Raw genomic sequence first — 20,839 nt, 5'->3', positions numbered from 1 at the left:
ACTAACTTAAGAAATTCCAGGAATATTTAGAGTAGAACTGAGATGGAAAGTGGGAGATCCAACATGCGCTCAATTCCATGCTCAAAAATTAGCTGTGTTAGGAGACTGCATCTCTAAAGGAGAAAGAGGGGAAAAGATTATTTTTTTAAAAAGGTTATCACATACTCCCATCTAAATTTGCCTCTGCAAAGAGCCAGCAGATGCACAGATGCACTCAGCATACTCTCTAGTGCCCCTGGGATTCGGAGTCCTTCCCTTAAAGTTTGTTTCCCTGCTAATACTTTCTAGCTTTAATGTGCCCCACCACAAATGATCTATCTCCTCAATATTTCTAATCCAAGCAGATTCTTAAGATGCCTGTATAGTTAACAGACAGTCAGGCCCAGATGATGTTTCACTTTAAATGAGACAGATAAGGATGTACCTTCCTCCAGAGGCACCCCTCTGCTGACAGAAGGAGCAGACAAGCAAGCATTTCTAACCTGTCTTTTAGATCTCTCAGTTCAAGGCAGGAGATGATAATTCTCAGAGCCTTCAGCTGGACTTCATCTTTTTGCAGCTCATAGATGTCAAACCATGTAGTTCATGGTGCTGCTCCTCACTTTCCTTTAACCTCTACTTTCCCACCTCTCTGCACATGTTTACACAAATACATGAAGTCCTATACACACATTTCTTTTACCTGAGGTCTGGAGGTCCACTTAAAGAAACTGAAGGGTGTTCAGGGATGGGTGACTTGGCAGTGTTCCTTGATTGTATGTCTTGGCATTTCTGATCTCCCTTCAATAAATGTACAGTTACTGAACCACAGTACCATTGCTGTTTTGGGAATATAACTGATGCTGTGATGTACTCTTTTTTCTTTTTGTAATTGAAGTTGAGTTATTAGAAGAAAAAAATAGCACTTTCCCAAAGGTTCTAAAACCTCAGGATATGACTCTTTTGGAACATGAGACAACAAATTAATTCCTTATCATGAGATTTTAACAGTTTCTAGTGAATGAGAAAATGGTTTAATATGCAGGTATGTTATTTTCATAGCCCATAAATGCTCTCCTAAATCAGATCTGCTCAGAGAAGTCACAATTCCATGAATTCTGAACACTGAAATAGCTGGACTCAGTATGTCTGCACAACACGAATGTGCTTTTTACTTGTGCCATTGCTTCATGTTTTAAGTGTATGGTACTCTGTCAGCCAGCACCAGAGCAGCCTGCAAGCTGGAATCCAACTGTCCCCCAGTGTATTTTCTGACATTACACTCAGTGTATGCGTATATGAGCGCTGGCACAAAGCCCAGGAAATCATAGAGGTTTTGGATCAGATTCCCACAGTTCTTTTCCACTTTATGGCTTGTACATCTATGATTTTTGGTTGTTAATAAAGTATAATCAAAACAAAACACCCACATTCTCACAAATGCTCTTAAGTTCCTCAGGTCTTCATTTCTTCATCATTTCCTGATTTTTTACTTATTTATTTATTATTTTTTTTCCCTTGCTCTCATGTCATGGAGAAAAGATATTAGAGAAGAAAACATGCAAAGCTGAGAGAGTTAAACCAGTACAAACTCTGTAGTTTTGGAGGAAAAAAAAAAATAAAAAAAAAAAGCAGGAGAAAAAATGCCTTATGATGATACAAGAGAATGGTGGGCAATGGGAATAAACATTTCCTGCTGAAGAAACCAAGGTGGGATCCTACACAAAATATCAATTGCCTATTCCCAGATACAGGAAACAAGCAGATGAGTGAAAATTCTAGCAAATGTACATTTACGTGCCTCATGCAGAGGACTGTTTTTTCCTGAATGCCTTCAGTAAGTTTTCCAAACCAGGAGTTTGTTTACACGTGCCCATCCCTTGAACTTTCAACCCTTCTCTCCAGCACTTGTAGTTAGTTCTGCTCATTTTAGTTCTTTTCCTTTTAATTCTGTTCACTGTAGGCATGTCCTTATTCTCCAATTTATTGAAAAAAAAAAAAAAAAAGAAAAAAAGAAAAAAAATCCACCACCACCACCAACAAAAAAAAACCTTAATTTTTTAAATGTTAAGTTTTAAAGACTTCATACTGATTTCAGGTCACACATTCCCTTAAATTAATTTTAGTGATGTGCACACAGCTAAATAGGCTACAATTTCAAATGTCATGGAGCAGTCCAGTGCCCAATATGTGACTAGAATATTAAAAAAAACTCATAATGGCAAGTGCATCAGGGAATTTGTCACTTTAGTATGAAAGACTCATATGTAAAATACTGTTGTATTAAATAAATGTGGTCCAATGAACAAAAAATTTTTTGCAAGTGCTAGGATATCAAATATTACACAAAATCACTCTATTCTAAAAACTCTGTGCCATTCCATTTGACATTCTGTTAGCCAGAAGAGAGCATATTATGACTCATAAATAAAATATTGCTACTCTTTCACAAATATATCTTGTTTCCGGAGCTATCGTGGCTCAAGCTTGGGAGAAGACACATTTATAACTCAACTGGAAATCCTTGGATTTTTAACTCTTTCTTGCATTTTTGTCCTCCGGAGTTTGAGAGGTGTTTGCAGTTAAGTATGAGTTAAGAAGGAATTCTTTACTCAGAGGGCAGTGAGGCACTGGCACTGCTGCCCTGAGAGCTGTGGTGCCCCAACACTGGAGGTGCTCAAGGCCGGGCTGGATGAGGTTGTGGGCAGCCTGAGCTGGTGGAGGCAACCAGCCCATGTCAGGGTTTGAAACTGGATGGATGCCATTAATTGGTTGATCAGGAAACTCCCTAAGACTAAAGTTGGAGGGTTAGAAGGCAGGCATTCTCTATTCTCAGCACTGTGTACTTGTGAAGGATGAACTCCTCCTGTTATGCATACCTTCCGCAAAAGGTCTTCTGTTTATACACATACATGCAGAAGTTTTCCCAGAGATACATTCATATTCATTACTTGCTTTCACAACTAATAGATCCAAAGCAGAACTTCTCCTACCTACTCAATACAAAGAGTTAAAGAACTTCCACTCTCTGGTTGGTAAATCACCATTACCTACCCAATACAGAAGTACAGACCCTTCCCTTTGTCTAAACAAACTACACGGTTATCCACCAAGGGGCTTAGCAAGCTTAACTATATTGCTACAGACTGTATCAGGATGACCTCTGAGATCCCTTCCAGTCCTAAACATTCTATGATTCTGTGAGGCAGGGGCTGCATTTAGTAATCCTTGGTGAAGAGTAGAGAGCACCCAGTTAAAAATGCAGATGTTAAGGTGACTAGAAACCTTCCCCACGATGGACCAGATGGGCCAGAGCCAGTGTGAGAGAAACTATACGGAAGTGTGCCAGGTGCTCAGTGGCCTTTGGGCATCTTCCAGCTTCTCAGGCATTGCCTCTTCGGTGGAAAACACATTACATACCGGCGTGCTTTGACTGCTTTCCTGTTAGGTGTAGTTCTTGTCCATGTGAACGGGGCTGCCCTATGGGACCGGGGATGAGGAGCAGCTTCCTTCCCACGGCCTTTCAGTGGAGACCCGGGAGGGTCGCCCGACTGATGCGGGCCGGCCCTCCCCACGGCCGCCGCTTCATGAGGCGGGCGGATTGGCCGGCAGCCCCAGCCCGCCGCCGGTCCGGTTCGCTCCACTCCTCTCGGGCGCGTGAACCCCGGAGGCTCCGAGGCGCGGGGAGGGGGGTGAACCCGTCAGCATCTCCCTTCCCCCCGTCCCTCCTTCCTCTGCCGGCAGAAATCAGACACCGGGACGGCCCCGCGCAGCCCTTCTGGGGAGCGGCGCCGGAGTGCGGGCGGTGCCGGGAGGCCGCTCCGCCGCTGCCCGGCCATGCCGCGGCCCGGCTGAGCGCTCCCCTCCCACACCATGCCATGCGTCCCGCCGAGCTGGGCGGCGAGCGGCTCCTTCTGGCTCCTCGTCCTTCACGTCCCGGCGCTGTGCGGGACGGGCGGGTCGCTCTTCCCCGACGGAAGGCAAGGTCGGTGGCACGCGGGCGGAGAGAGCTCCGGAGGGAAGGAGGGATGGAGGGAGGCGGCCGGGGCGGGCTCCGGTGGTTCCCCGCCGGGCAGCCTTGCTCCGGGTTTGCTGTTTATCTGGAATTACCCACGCAGGAGAGGCTGAAATACGCCGTGATCCGGCCCCGCCGTGGTTCTGTCGGTGCTGCGCTGTTGCGGAGCGTGAGCTCCGGACTCTGCCCGTACGGTGCTGCCGGGGCTGCGGTGAGACTTTGAATTAAACTTTTACAGGAGTAAAGCGCAGCTCTGCTTGTGCCTTCCTGTTGCTTTTTGGAAGCCATTGAATATGTAGATAAAGGCATTGTGCATCCCATGTTTCGTTCATGTTCCTCGTTAGGAATCATCTTCCTAATTAACAGTGTCATTTCTTACTACTGAACTGAAAAAGCTTACTTTCTGATTATTTTTATCACTTCTGCACTGCAGCAGCAACTGCAGCAGCATGTATTGGTGTTAACAGGATATAGCCTAGCTTTGTTAGGGTAAGACACAGCAGTTTTGCTTTTCCATATGGGCAGGAAAAAAAAAAAAAAAAAAAAAAAAAAAAGCCAAGAATGAATCCTATACATTTACATCTGCAGAGTAAGGCTTATCATGAGAGGTATACCGCACCCACAGCTCAACAGGTACCAACTCCTTCACCCTTCGTCTTCTTTAGGGTGAGAGGTGATGACTTCATGTTGTTCCAAGGGGGTTCAGGTTGGATATTAGGAAACACTTTGTCTCAGAACAGGCTGCTTAGGAAGGTGGTGGAGTCACTCTCCCTGGACATGTTCAAGAACTGTGGAGATGTGGTACTTGGGGCTTAGAGGGCATTTTGGTGATGGGCTGGTAGTTGGACGTAGTGTTCCTACCTGTCTTACCAGCCTTAACGATTCTATGATTCTGTGTGCACTGAGGACAGTGGGTTAAGGTTGAGTATTTGTATGCTAGAGAAGACTCTCATCAAGCACTCCTTGGCCATCAGGGGACTTCTACAGGTGTCTTAACTTTACCATAGCAATTCATAGCTGCTGGACATCTGGGGTAGTGTAACTTAGGAATTCTATACTGTTTCCAGTTTAAGGAGTTAAGAGAAGCAGTTCCCAAGGGAAGAAAGTCATTAGCTGGAAGACTCTTACAAGTCACCAAAGTCTTGAAAGAGTAGGAGAAAATTTTGTTTTGTGAACATCTTCCTGATTGAATCAACACCTGTAGTGCTGTCAGCGGATGAGTGTGAGCACAGAGAAAGTCTTCTGTGTCTCTTGGAGATGTTGGAAATAAATGGTTGTCAAAGAAACTTTTTGGAAAGTGAACAACAGCTGTCCTGAAGTTAGTTTCTGTTGGATTCACTTAGACTGATCGAATACAATCATTTCGTTTCTGTCCCTCAGACACGACCGGAATAGCTGCATTTGCATTTCTTAGCTGTTTATTTCCCAGGTATTTAGAAATGGATGTAGAATTAACTAAATTTTATAGACATCAAATCATAGGATTTAATAAACTTTGCGTAAGGGGACAATTCAAAATGTTATTCTTTTCCTGAGGAAGACAGAGTGTAGATGGAAGTAAGTGTGAAGTGTGCAACAACTAGGAGTGAAACAGCATAGGTGTTAGGTGTGTATGTTCACTTGGCATCCATGGGTGTGGCTGATTAGACAGTTAATGTTCTACATGACCAAGGACTCCCTGGATGGCTATTCCCAAGGATGAATCTTTTCATAGGAGGGGTATTTCCTGTGTGCAGAGCCCTTCTTTGACTTAGGAGGTCTCCTACCAAACATGAGCAACATATTTCATATCCCAAGGGATCAAATGGTCTGAGTGGCAGATGTGGATGGACTACAAAGATGAAGATGAGTCAGTGCAAGTGATGATGTGTCACATTTTAAGGGAATGTTTTCAGAAGAACGTATTTTCCCTCTAATATAAATAGTACGTTTTCTGTTCCATGTGACAGACCATGACTGTTTTTTTCCCCTGTTTATCTGTGTACAGCACTTCTTAATATAGGCAGTACTCTGTTGTGAGTTTGAATCCACACAGGAGTGCACTAGACAGCACTGGTTTTAAGTATTGTCAGACGTTTGTCAAGTCACAGAAATGGCAGGGTTTGTAGGGAGGGTTCCTCAAATGTCTAAATCAATTCTTAGATTCCTTATGCAAGCCCTATGGACCTGGGGCTTGTTAGTCCATCGGTCTGAATTGTCCCTTGCATGCACTGTGGTTCCAAGGCAAAGAACTGAACGATCATATCTGTCCTGCTTAATGTGATGCTCTGGTCCTGCTTAAGGCAGTCATGCAAGTCAGCATGCTGAGGTGGTTGTGGGAAGACAAAATATTCTCCACACTGGTGCTCTACAAGCCTAAATAGAGATCTTCCATTTCCTGGCCTGCAAATCCTGAGCGGGGCCACTTGGTGGTCCAGGCTTCCCTGGAGAACAAGGAGGGAGGAAGTCAGTGTTGAAGAACTACAGCCCTTATTCTTCTGAAGTGTGTTAGGGTTTCTTCTCAGGTGTGGACTGCACGTGTGAGGTATTCTGTTATTCTTGTTATTCTTTCCCAGAAGTACAGAAAGACATTATCAAAATTGTGTCTCCTATCTTTGTTTAAGACTCTCATCTTTTGTTTGAGTGGTTAGCCTTAGCATGGAGCTCAGTAAATTGTTCTAATATTGATAGGTTTGCCTCTGCTAACATTGATAATGATTACTTGCAGAAATACCTTTCACCTCATCTTGTTAAACTTCATTGTGTTGTAATCTTATTCCCTGTGGTCTTTTGCAGACTTTTTAATAATTCATTTCTGTGGTATATTATTGTATAATACTATTTCAGCCTAATTTCACTCTCCAGTGGCTAGCATTCAGAGATGAGTATTGAAAGAGTGGGTGCAAGAAGTTCTCTGCTTTGATAACCCTGCTGCCAACAGATGCTTATGTATCATTTCTAGTTTTTCTGATGATGTCTAAATTGCCCTTACTTCTGCACATTAATTACTATGCCGATGAAATAAGAAACTTCCTTAAATATTGTGAAGTCCAAAACCACAAGCCTTTGGTGTTGAGCAGAGCCAAACAGTTGAACCACAACAAATTAAGGTTGAGTCATCAAGCAGAGTAACACTGTCCAGTGATGGCAAACTGCTAAGACTTTCTTTGGGGCTTTTATATGATTGTTCTGTCTTTTGGCTCTTTGGCTTCTGGCTTATATTTGATTGAACTGGGCTGAAAAGCAAGGAAATGGGAGCTTGATCTTCCAGGACACACTACTCACCCTACTTTTGATTGCACAGTATAAGACATGGTGGAAAATACACAGAACAACGAGATACTCCAATTGAAAACCAAAATACACATGTATACACACACACAAAATGAAAAATACACTCCACACTCAGCACATGTATAAAACTATGAGGGCAATATGGCCTTGACTCAATAGCATCTTTTATTACAGAAGCAAGCTTATCACTCTTCAACACAACAAAATATTTTTAATACAAGTCACACTAGCAGCCTACAGTGACTTCATGCCTTCACAGGAAAAGCCACAGCCATGGGCTCTTAATCTTCATAGCTGCAGGTCTCATGAATGGGGAGAGTCAAGCCTACAACAGGTTTTGAGAGATGCCTCCTGTTGTTCTCTGCATCAGCACTGTGGGAAATGAGAGGCTGAAAACTAAACCCACACACTCTTTCCTGGAGTTTACTCAGCCTGTTGACAGCACAGCAGGTGTCTGCTGCCTGAAAATTTAGCAGCTGAAGCTACACTAGGGTCCCCCTCCCTTCATCACATGCCAGTGCAAAAGAAGAATGAGCACCAGGAAGAAAGAAGAAACTCAAGAGTACACCTTACCTGCAGACGTTGTTGTCTGGGAAAAGAGGCCAAGTCCCTCCTCATCACAACCTCCCTTCAGGAAGTTGTAGAGTGCAATAAGGTCTCCTCTGAGCCTCCTCTTATCCAGACCCAGTGCTCCAGACCCCTCACCAGTTTTGTTCCCCTTCTCTGGACACATTCCAGGGCCTCAATGTCTTTCTTGCAGTGAGTGCCCCAAACTGAACACAATACTCAAGGTGCTGCCTCACCAGTGCTGAGTACAGGGGGATGATTACCTCTCTGCTCCTTCTGGCCACACTATATCTAATGCAGGCCAGGATGCCGTTGGCCTTCTTGGCCGCCTGGGCACACTATCATCTCATGTTCAGCCCAGCATCAACCAACACCCCCAGGTCCCTTTCCTCTTCACAGTCATCCAGCCACTCAGCCCCAAGCCTGTAGCGCTGCATGGGGTTATTGTGGCCAAAGAACAGGACCCGGCACTTGGTCTTGTTGAACCTCATTCCATTCACTTCAGCCCAGCGATCCAGCCTATCCAAATCCCTCTGAAGGGCCTCCATACCCTCGGGCAGATCAACACCACCTCCCAACTTGGTGTCATCTGCAAACTTACTGAGGGTACACTCAGTCCCCTCATCTAGGTCATCAATAAAAGTATTAAACAAGACGGGCCCCAGTACCGACCTCTGGGATACACCACTTGTAACAGGTTTCCAGCTGGACTTAACTCCATAACCACTACCTGCTGGGCATGGCCTTCTACCAAGTTCCTTACCTAAAGAAGGGTATACCTGTCTAGGCCACGGGCAGCCATTTTCCCCAGGAGAATACTGTGAGAGACCATGTCAAAGGCTTTCCCTCATCTACCAGTCTCATCACCCAATCATAGAAGGAGATGAGGTTGGTCAAGCACAACTTGCCTTTCATGAACCTGTGCTGGTTGGGCCTGATCCCCTGGATGCCAAGCACATGCCATGTGATCTCACCCAAGATGATTTGTTCCATAACTTTCCCAGTACCGAGGTCAGGCTGATAAGCCTGTAGTTCCCCGGATCCTCCTTACTACCCTTGTAGATGGGAGCCACATCGGCAAACCTCCAGTCCTCCGGGATCTCTCCAGTTAACCAGGAGCACTGGTAGATGGTGGAGAGTGGCTCAGCAGTCACCCCCACCAGCTCCCTCAGCACCTGAGAGTGGAGCCCGTCCGGTCCCATGGACTTGTGGCAGCCTGGGTGGAGGAGGAGCTCTTTAACTGTCTCCATCTGAATCACTGGGAGTGTATTTTGCGTTCCATCCCAGACTTCCAGATCAGGGCTTAAGGTGCCCTGAGGATAACTCATCTGCCCATTAAAGGCAGATGTAAAGAAGGCATTGAGGACCTCAGCCTTCTTATCTTCAGTGGCCACATTCCCTGCTGCATCAAGTAAAGGGTGGACATTTTCCTTGGTTCTCTTCTTACCGTTGATATATTTGTAAAAGAATTTCTTCTTCTCTTTTACTGTAGTGGCCAATCCAAATTTGAGTTGGGCTTTTGCCTTCCTAACTTCTTCCCTGTGTACCTTAGCAGCTTTCTTGTAATCTACCCAAGAAGCCTGTCCCTGCTTCCAGAGAACATAGATTCTCTTTTTCTGCCAGAGTCTCAACAATAGATTCCGGTTCATCCATATCAGTATCCTTCCACTGTGGCTCACCTTGCGGCATTCAGGGACAGCCTGTTCTTGTACCTTTAAAATTTCCATCTTGAGGAGCATCCAGGCTTCCTGGACCCCTTCACCCCCATGGAGTGACTCCCCAGAGACCCCTGCAAAAAGCGTCCTGAACAGGTCAAAGTCTGCCCTCTGGAAGTTCAAGAGAGCAGTTTTGCCAGTCACCCTTCTGACATCTCCAAGAACAGAGAATTCTCTAATTTCATGGCCTCTATGCCAAGACATTCCCCAGCCTTCACATCAGTCACCAGTCCTTCACTGTTAGTGAAGAGCAGGTCTAGTGGGGCACCACCCCTGATAGGCTCTTTTACCAGCTGCATAAGGAAGCTGTCTTCCACACACTCTAAAAACCTCTTGGTCATATTCCCATATGTCAGGGAAGAACATATATCAGGGAAGTTGAAGTCTCCCAAGAGAAGGAGTGCTGGCAAATGTGCAACTTCTGCAAGCTGCTCATAGAGGTCCCTTCCAACCCCTACAATTCTGTGATTCTGTGATTCTGTGAATGTCTCGTCCATCTCTTCATCCTGATTAGGCAGTCTATAGCAGACCCCCACCAAGAAGTCATCCCTGTAGTCCTTTCCCCTGATCCTTACTCACAGACACAGACTCTCACAGACTTTATCATTCCCAGCCCCAATCTCTTCAACATCAAAACAGTCTTTAATATAAAGGGCTACACCACCACCCTTCTTTCCTTGTCTATTCCTTTTGAAGAGCTTGTAACCATCCATCACAGCACTCCAGTCATGGGATCGGTCCCACCATGTTTTGGTAATAGCAACTAGCTTATGGTTCACCTTACGCACAGTCACTTCCAGCTCCTCCTGCTTGTTGCCCATGCTGTGTGCATTGGTGTAGATGCACTTCAGCTGAGTCATCTGCCTCACCTCCAGCTCAAGCACTGTTCCCCTAGGCTCATCTCTTGTAAGCCATGTTTCATCCCCTTCCCCTGTCATAGCTAGTTTAAAGCTCTTTCAATAAGCACTGCTGGCTCCTGTGCTAGGATTCGTTGCCCCCTTTGAGATAGGCAGGTTCCATGGATGGACAGCAGGCCAGGGTCCAAGTAAACTGCCCCATGGTCAATGAACTCAAAGTTTCTGGTTTGATACCAGCCTCTGAGCCATTTATTCATTGCTTGTACTTTCCAGGCCTGCTCTGTGCCCCTCGCTTCTCCTGAAGGTATTGAACAAGTAATCACTTGAACTCCTACTCCTTCAACTAAATGCCCTGATAAATGAGATGTAATCACTTTGTGAATGAGTGACTGAGAAAGGAGGAATTGAAGAAACATGCATCCTCACAATTTCTTTTTGATATTCTGTGTTTTTTTGGCTGAAGTCAGTTATGCCAGGTGAAGATCCTTCTTTTAGGACATGATCTCTTATGATTACATTTTACATAGTTTTATTATTTGCTTGGGACTTATAAGGTTTAAACTAATTAAGAAAAAAAACATCTCTACAGCAAGAAGTCAGAAACAGCTGTATTGTAACATAGCAGTGGACAAGAAAGCCAGTGATGCTTTCCTCTGCTGGTTCCTAATTTCTTCTCGTTCCTGATAAGGTATCCAGTCTTATTCTGGTTAGCAGTCCTTATATGAAACTGTATAATTACTTCATTTTCCTTCAAACACTTTGAAATTCCTTTCACTGCTACAGAATCTGCCAAAGCTGATGCTACTGATGTTCTTGCTGTTCCTGTAGCTCATCAAACCACTTAGTAGTGTTTTCTTTTATTTTTCGTAATTTGTAGGCTCTGTCTCCTACTTAAGGTTTCTGATACAGAGTGTCTGCTCTTGTGTCAGTAGGATGGCTTGGTGGACTGCTGTCACTCTTTAGTTTTCCTTTAAACCACATGATCTCTGAACAGGATTGCACTTACCCATTTTTCTTTGTTTTTTTCCACATTCATTTCAGGGCAATTTATCAAGACACTGCAAGAATACGAAGTGGTTGATCCAGCAAGAGTAGATGCAAATGGGCATTTTATTTCTTTTAATTTACACCATCACATCTCAAACACAAGGAAGAAGAGAGATCTTGGCAAAGAGAATCCAATATATTATAAAATTAACCACAAGGAGAAGGACCTGTTTTTCAACTTGACTATCCACATGGGATTTCTTTCCCACAACTATGTAATAGAGAGAAGACGTGGCAACCATAGTCGTGCGAAGATTGAAGTCCACTCAGGAGTTCCTTGCCACTTTATTGGCACAGTATTGCAGCCAGGTTTTGGGAATGGAACAGCAGCAATCAGCACTTGCAACGGCTTGGTAAGTAATCATAGAATCACAGAATGGCCTGGGTTGAAAAGGACCACAGTGATCATCAAGTTACATGTACCTGGGATTGCCCCAACCCAATGGGTTCAGAACTAACTTTGGTGTCACTGCAACTGAGTGGAGCATTTCTATATGGATGTATGGGCTTAAAAACTAAGTAAGCCTATCTAAAATTTTAGTGACACAATCCTCTAGAAGAATCAATTTGGTATACTGAGTGCTATTTCTGAAAAAGAGAAAGAGGAGGTCAAAAGCTGAAGCTGGGGACCCTTGGTGATTACCTTTAACTATCTTTTTTTTTTTAATTTTTTTATTTTTTTTTAGTACTCTGGACTTTTTGCTGTGATTTGAAACAGTTTAAATATATACTTATTGTTTTGAACATGCTAGTAGTTGGAATGCCTTTGCTGTGCACCTGGATGGGAAGCTTTACTTTCGTCTAAAAGGAATGTAGCTCAGGTGCACCAGTACTTCCTTACAAACCAAATCAGCAGGTGGTAGGTGGGGTCAGATGGAAGAATGGCATTGCAACTTCAAAAATAGATAGATGCTTGGGTAGATGGAGACTTAGCTAGGGCTTTAAGTTCAAACCTGAATCAAACATAGGCATCCTTCATTCAAAGGAATACTTACAAGTCTAGAGCTTGAAATTTTGTATTTCTCAGTAGGCTGTGGCTCAAAGTGAGATAAGGAAGTGGAATCCTTGTTTTTGTTGCGTTTTGTCTTTTATCAATGCTGTAGCTCATGTTTCTAGTTCAAGAGGAAGAGGCTGTATGTGTCTTGTGGAGGGGAACAAGAGACAAAGTGCCTGGATGTGAACAAGGTGATGTTTTAGGGGGCTGTATAAAATGGCAGATAGGGTGTGAGAGACAAAATGCAAAGGGCTCTTGGAGTATACAAGCAGAATGGTGTACGCAGGCAGTATGTGCAGCCTGCAGGTTCATTAAAGCCTTGATCCTAGTGTGATAAATGGCAGTAGTTTAAAATGGGTAGAGCAGCACACTGGCCCCTCTTGACCAATGCATCTCAGGATGCAACAGTCTAAAGAATGAAGATTCACTCTTAAGCCTGAATTCCTCACCAAGGTGAGCATCTGTAAAGTACATCTGTTCTCTGCCAACCTTTTAGTATCCAAGTGAATTCCTTTCTGTTGTGAAGCACGAATCTGCCATCAGCTTTGGGAACTCAAAATATCCTAGCAATGTATGAAGAGTAATATGAAGATGTATGGTGTAGGTGAACATGGAAACTTTGGAATATCACACAGCTGACACCAACAGTTCTGGGTATTGCCTGGAGAAGTAGATCACTACTTGGTCAATCCCAGCCAGGATGGACATCAGCAGTCTTGGAAATTTTTCCAGTGGGGACCAATTTATGAAAACTTCCCTAAATCCCCTTATGGTTGAAGGGTCTCTAAGGTAAAGGTGGTATGAATATCAGATTAGCTTCTTTGGTTAATTTTTCATGTGCTTTGATGAAACATCCTGGTTATTCACCGTTAGATTGAAAATTTGAAAATGAAACAATAGAACTTCTCTATGCCTTCTGGAGCATTTTGTCCACAGTAAGGATTTAAAGAATAATTTCTTAAATTGAACCATAAAGTTGGCCTAATAATATGTTTCAAAATGACCCTTCCACTGCAGATACAAATTTTTTGAGGTTTTCTCTGATTTGAGTTTTGACAAAGCACCTGTGTCTGAAAAGTAGTCTCCTACTTTTTGTTGTTTTTCCAAAACTGAAACTTTGAAAATACAGAATCATAAATTAATTCAGATTGCAAGTGGCCGCAGGGGAAAACCACTATAGCTTTGATGGGGGTGATTTATGAAGTTTGAAAGTCACTGAATTCTGAAGAAGTTGCAGTAGGAGTTGGGTCTGAATCTCTTAATATCAGTAAGCTCCACAAGCAGAGGAATGTCGTTTTTCTTGATTCTTTGTAAGAGACTACATCACATGAAACCATATTAATCTTTTTTTTATCAGCATTGGAAAACTGTCATGTTTTTATGATTATTGTTATGGGTATTCCGCATCATAGCATCATGTAGTGCGTTGGGAGTTAAAGAATTAATGGTCCAGTTCCATGGACTGCCAATTATCTGGGTACCTCACCCTCGGAACAGGAGAACCACATACCCCAGGTGACTTTTTGTTTCCGTTTCTGTTCAGTGGGAAAGATAAAACTGTTTGCAAGTCACAAGGTGTGTCCCTTTTTTTTCCCTTTTGCTCCTCATCTCCGCAGTGTGTGCACTCCCTAGCAATCTCACCTCAACGTTGAGTAAAGCCTTGTGTTTTTGGACACTCTCTCTCATTTTATTTGATTTATTAGTTCCAGTTCCAATTTTATTGTATTATTTTGTGTTAACTTACATTCCAATGTAATAGTAAATTAACTTTCCTTCTCAGATCATTGCCACTGTTTTATTTTTAGGCCTATCTCCCTACCTTCCCTTCCCACTTCCCCCTTTCCTGGGGCACAAGTCCATGGGTTTCCCTGACCTGTTAGTCTTGGAACTGGGCCCAGATGGCCCAGAAACCATTGACAGAAGTCCATTCTCATTGTCAGGATAAAAACCTGAGGTTTATGAGCTTATTTATGTTGGCCTTCTTCCTCATGAGCTAATTAATCTCCCTTTCGCTTTTACTTTGAAATATATTCCTACTTCCATTGTCACTGCTGTTTTGAGCATCACTCATGCAGTGATTATATAGCTTTTATTTGTAACATATATCACAATCAAATTTTCTCTTGAATAAACCATGTGAATGGACTGAGCAACTATAGTTTTCAGTGGAGTTTCTGAGTCACATTAACAAGTATCAGGCCCTGTCTGGATTACTGTGTCCAGGCCTGGAGTCCCCAGTGCAGAAAACATGCAGAGCTATTGGAGTGGATCAAGAGGAGAGTCGCTAAGATGATCAGAAGGCTGGAGTGCCTCTCCTGTGATGAAAAGCTGAAGGAGCTGGGATTGTTTAGCTTGGAGAGGTCCCTAGGGCAACCTCGTTGTGATCTTCCAATATATGAAAGAAGCTTACAAGCAGGATAGATACCAAATTTTTAGACAGGTAGATAGTGATAGGACTAGTGGGAAGAAATTCTTCACACAGAGGCTGGTGAGACACTGGCACAGGCTGCCCAGGGAAGTTGTGGATGTCCTCTCCCTGGAAACATTCAAGGCTGGACTTGATGGGTCCTAAGCCTTCTGATCTAGTGGATGGCAACCCTATCCATGGCAGAGGCACTGGAACTAGATGATCTAGGAGATCCCTTTCAACCCAAGCTGTTCTGTGATTCTATAAACTAATGACTGAGAAAGAGAATCAATGCTTTTAAAAGGTGGGGAAAGTTTTTCCACCTGATTGCTGTCAATATGGTGCTTTTTCACCTGGGAATCATCAAACTTGTGGCATGTGGAAGAAGAGCAGATATGAAATCTCCTTGGTATGGGAAAGTTGGCAAGAGGAAGTAAATGGAGGAAATGTTTCAGTTCTTGTCCCACTGTAGAAATAACATTTGGACGTGTCTTGGAATGCCATATATGGTACGCTTCTAATAATGCTTTATTTTAATGATGCCTTTCAGCAAAACATCACAATGAATTTTTCCCAACACTAATGCCTTAATTCTCAGTTGTGTGTTAGTCCATGTGTAGCAGTTCAGGTTTGTGTGAGCCTGTACTCTCAGTGGGAATGGGGGGGGGGAACAAAGCTCAGAAGTAGAATGAATGAATACTGAGTTCATGCACTGAGTCCTGTAGAGGGGGGAAGTTAATTTTTCTCTGGTAATCCATCCTCTTCATTAGGAACAAGGCTCTCTTTTATTCATCAATAGCTCAGTCACTGTTTATAGAATTTTTAGTTGACAGCATCGTAAAGGCTTTGTTTCCTTGACACTTGTTGTCAGTGGACAGTTGCTGTTGGGCATCTGGTAATGTTTTAATCTTCAAAGACTTTAAGTATTATCATGGAAATGGAAGAGCAGTGGAAGAACATTAGCATGGAAATTAAAAATGATCTGTACCTTGTACCTGGTAAAGTCTTGGGCCTTGCGTGGCATTGAATAGGTCAGCAGGTTGCCTCTGTCCTGACGGACGTGATTATTTACCAGAAGTGCTGCTGTTGTTTGCTGCCCAGGCAACAGAAATGCTGTACAAAGTCACGAAGTTTGCTTATTTATTCCTCCTCCTGCCTCCCCCAGATCAGCACACAGCTTTTCCTTGGTAGTGGTGAGCAAGCAAACAAGACCTCTTGACTGTATAGAATTGGGTCAAATCTGCTGCTTGTGCTCTGGAATTTTATGAAGATTTTCTCCATCTCAATTCTTCCTTCTGTGCCCAGCCACAGACAGGAGAATCATCTGTGAACTCTTCTTGACAGCTGTATGACAGCTTTTCTTTGTATGGCAGCTGGTGGGAGATGTACCAAGTGGATCTTCTCTCTGCAGATTGGTGTGTGCCCTGATGTTTGCAGCAAGCTTTTCATTGAAAGGTAGAATGGTGTTGATTTCTGCTCATGTCTTATTGTGGTATAGCAGCACTGTATGAGACCCGAAAGCAAACTCTAGCACTTACAAAGTGCCACCTTTCTTCTTAATCTTTCAGTCTGCTTCAGTTTTGGGAAACTCAGCATGATCACTGTCCAAGGAGGCTTTTCTACTTAGCATTTTTCCATTTTGATCAGCAGAGTATCATCTTTGTCCCATGTTGAACTGTTCTGAGCAGATACCACAACAGTATTGCACTGATACTGTGTTCTGCGAGATTAGTTTGATACCACTAGTCTATACTTTCCACTCTTGTGGATGTAGAAAGCTTGCACCTGGTTGACAGATTTTGCAAAGATAGCCTTTTCCTTAGGGAAGATTAGGAAGTAAAGAAATCCCTATAACATTTTAATAACATTTTGTTTTAAAGTAATAGACAGAAGCATCTAACCACCTCTACATCTTCCAGTTTGTGAGGTTTGTTCATTGTGAAGAATGTGCTTATTAACCTATTAAAGGTAGCTCTACAGCCATGCAAAACTCCTGTTGAGCAAATTTAGCTTCTTTAGCCCAGAAAACAGCAATGTCTTTCTATTCCGTTATAGTATACTTGTGGGTGATATAACTGTTTCTCCTCAAGAGCAAGTGGATTTTGATCATCACAATTGGGTAGGTTTTTGGCAGTACAAAAGTACACCTTGGGAAAGATCACATTTCATTTCTCCTTAAGTTTCTCTTATGACCATATGAAACTTGATTCAGCACTGTTCCATCACATGGAACTGTACAGACCCATGATGTATTCGAAAAAACATGGAGTTTTGGTGGTTAATGGATCTGATGGTAATGAATTGAAGCATATTACAGCTGTGCTACCTCAACAAGGAAGCTCCATTCTTGGAAAAAGTGTTCTTGGAGATTAGTGCACAAGTATTTTTCCAGAGGTCTCTTCCCCTTATCTCATTCCTTTTGCTTTCTTTAAGGGCATTTGTCACTTCTTTCTTTGCTGTTCTCCAGCCTTGAAGTACTTGGTGAATGGTGATTGTGGTGGGAAGTGTGGCAGGTGGCCTGTTTGCCAACTGTATCTCCTTTTTTAGATGTCAGTAAAATCTCTGCAGCGTTTTCTTCTGTCTTGTCCACACACTGGAGCTAAAATGTATGAATGAGGAGTCTGGAGAATGCCAGGCATGAGAGTGATCTGCCTACCTTCTTTTTTTTCCCTGGGGGCTGGGAATTCCTCCATGCCTAAATATAATGAAGTTTTCCGAAGTCTGAATGTTGCAACCTGGCTTGTTCTGTCATGTGTGTAGAGGGAAAGACCTACTTGGTAACTCCCTAAATCCCTTTAATATCTGCTGTGCATTTCTTATCTTGGAGCAGTCTGTAAGCAGAAAAAATCCAGTGTTCCCTGGGCATCTGTCCTGTGTCATGCTTTGTTTTCCACCCTTTTGTATGTAATAATAAAATCTGGATTTTCTCCTTGCTTGGATTGTGTTGCTGGTTTTTGTTTTTGTCATTTGTCTATTATTTTTTTTTCTATGAAAAACATTAAAAAGCAGAGTGTGTTGTGGGCAGTGCTTTCTTTCTTTAAACAGATAAATAATTCAAATTTTCAATGGCATTTACTTCAGTACTTCAACATCATCCCCTTTCTTTATGTTTGAAATCCAGCTTTATCCATCTGCCAGCTCCCTTCCCCCCACTCTTTTGTCTTCAAAAATACTCTAATTGACAGGTCAAATGAATCTCATCCGTGATCTCAATACATGAGAATCCAGCTGTGTTGGTGGCTCCTGGTCTTGGCCTTGTCACCTTTGACCAGTATGATGTTGCTAGCCTGGAAACTGGCTTTGGCTGCTGCTCTTACAGTCTTGTGATGTATCAGTGAATCTGTCATTGACTGGTTAGGTACAGTTGCTAGTAACTGGTTTGAATGGAGTACCCAGGATTAGACTGCCTTGCTCCTTCAAGATGTCCATCTTTTGTATTTGCAGAAAAGATGCTATTTATTGTATAGTTTGAAGAAATCTTATTATCTTATTTAACTTTGTGACTACTTGCTAAGTGATTTAGAATATCATTATCAAACTGAGCTTTCCAAACCTGTTTCTGGTTTCCATGAGTCATTTTAATGAATTCTGTGTGTATTTCTGTGATTTTGTGTTCTTTTATTTTTTTCCCTGGACGTATCCACTCATGATTTCATGTGTGGTGTTCCTAATAAAAAGCTTATAATTCACTTAGAGGAAGCTGTGGGTGTGTGACTTCAGACTACAGGTTCATAACCTAGCAGTAAAAAATAAACTTAATGGCTTTTCTGGTTGATTTTGTAATACTGTGAGGTTTGTAAAATTATCTGTTCTTTGAAAACAGCTTTAAGAGGGGGAACTGGAGCACGTGGAAAGCAAATCTATGGAGAAACCAGGTTTTGATTGCTCTTGCTATCTATATAATCTTTTAAAATCCATTTTCATGATGCTGAAAGGAAGCTTGTGGATTAACAGAGTTGTTTTCCTTGGTTGCCATATGAACAATGTGCTGTACCTGCTGCCCATCATAGCATATGCATTGTATGTAATCACAGATGATGAGCATAAGGGGAAGAACTCATGCTTTCCTACATACCCAGTGATGCATATAATGTGACATTAATAAGGACAAATCTCACCAATCATATGCCTTTTTATTTCCTAGCTGTTCAAAAGAAAAACAAAAGTACCATGAGAAGCTTGTCTTGCTCCTGTTCTGAGCAGATAAACAGTGGCAGTAGGTTAGGTGATAAACAGCAATGGGAGTTATAAACAACAGAGCAAAATACACCATCTCCACTGCTTATGTTTAGAGGGTAGATTACTACTGTTACTTATAGTGCAGCTCTGTGAGCTTGGGTTTTGCTTCCAGTTTGTCTGCTGGAAATGAGCAGCTACAGGCCCTGAGCTGGGTCAGTAACAGGGGCTATTATATGTATATAATGTTTATTATACATATATATATATATACATTAGAAGCATACATAAATGTATATTTAACTCTGTTGTATGCTTTTGCATTAGGGAGACTTCAGTGTTGTTGTATGTATTGGTTATTATTGTGTCATGCCCAAATATATTGGGTATCTCCAGAAGCTGAGGACTTCCCCAATCCATTTTTAAATTGAAACAGATTTCAAGTAGCCACTAATTTAGGATGGGATAATTATGTGCTTTATGTACACACTGGCTCCCTACCATGCTCTGGTTAGAGACTGATCTGAAATTGCAAGCTTCTAAAATAACTAATTAAGTAATAATACTAATCTGGTTGCGTTGTCTAAGCAGTGGCTATGTTTAAATACATCAGTTGTTTTCCAAGTTGCTCTGATGGCAAACAGACTGCTTAGCCTTTTGTCTGCCTGTAAATGCTAACAGGAGACCTAAATCTCTTGTATGTTTATGCAAATATGTATATATATATATTCCTACTTTAAATATATATGTTCATCTTTGCTTTTGTTTTCAGCTTTCATCAGACTTCTTATGAAATTTCTTGCATGTTTTCTTTGTTGAACCTCTTCAGCAGCTTCATCTTTCAGATACTTTCTTGAGCTTCCCTGGACACTTAAAACAATTTAGATGTAACTTTTCTTGTTTTTACCAAGCTTTCTGTCAGCTTCTTTTTAATGCCTTATGTAATTACTACCTTACAGGAGAGAATGAACAATCAAACATTGATTACAGTGACTGTGACTGTTAAAAAAAAAGCAAACAACAACAACAACAACAAAAAACAACAAAAAAAAAACCCACTCTTTTGATTTCAGGTGATTCTGAAAACCTGATACTTCTATTTTGGTAGCTGTTAAGCGGTTGTATATAAGCAGCTCTTGCTATGAAGAGCTTGGGTTCCTGTTTCTTCAGAGCAGCCCATCTCTTAATGTGCACAGATGAGATTGTTTCCCTGTTGCCTTTGTCCCTTCACCATGCCATAATGTACCAGTTTTCATCAATCTGTACTGAAATCCTACCTTTGTGCTCTGCCTTCTTGGTGAGTTGTCACCAATTTGGGCAGCTATGTCTGTAACTTGTTACCTGTAGCTACAGGAGTATTTGGAGACTAAAATGTGAGCTGCTGCTTGTCTTCGTATAGATTGTGTTTCTGAGCTCAACCTGTCAGAGGGTTTGTTATAGATTTCTTTCCACTCAGCAGATTTCTATCCCAGGAGACATTTAAATGAAAAGGAAAGGCAAGATAGAGCTATATTATATCCTGTGTAACAGGTTCTAATTTTTAATCCAAAATTTAAATGCAAGGAAAGTTGCCATGAAGAGGGAGATCTGTGTTTGGTTCCTTTGCAACACTGTTACATGGCCATAGCTCTGGAGCTTAATGGCACTTAGTAGTACAAGCAGATATTTTTTTTCATTCTTGTTACCTGTGGTTTATGCCTTCATTTTCTATTCTCCCAAATATTCTCGGAGTCTGACTTTATTAAAGAAATGAATCAAGATCTGGCCAGGTCCACTGTCTTTATGATTAGATCAGATCAAGCGAATAGT

The 20,839-nt window shown here is 42.3% G+C and overlaps 1 protein-coding gene across 1 annotated transcript in view; it reads left to right on the top strand.

Annotated features, from left to right (window-relative positions):
- Positions 1-3,638: 3,638 nt before the first annotated feature.
- The window catches only part of ADAMTS12 (ADAM metallopeptidase with thrombospondin type 1 motif 12), a 160,405-nt gene continuing 143,204 nt past the window's right edge, over positions 3,639-20,839 (top strand). Inside the window, exons 1-2 of the mRNA XM_072359368.1 lie at positions 3,639-3,964; positions 11,448-11,806. Coding sequence (XP_072215469.1) covers positions 3,853-3,964; positions 11,448-11,806 — 471 coding nt within the window. The 5' untranslated portion in view covers positions 3,639-3,852. The remainder of the gene's footprint in view (positions 3,965-11,447; positions 11,807-20,839) is intronic.

The sequence above is a fragment of the Excalfactoria chinensis genome, chromosome Z (assembly GCF_039878825.1).
Source record: "Excalfactoria chinensis isolate bCotChi1 chromosome Z, bCotChi1.hap2, whole genome shotgun sequence".
Lineage (NCBI taxonomy): Eukaryota > Metazoa > Chordata > Aves > Galliformes > Phasianidae > Excalfactoria > Excalfactoria chinensis.
The sequence above is the reverse complement of the archived record's forward strand: the minus strand, read 5'-3'. Positions and strand labels throughout refer to the sequence as shown.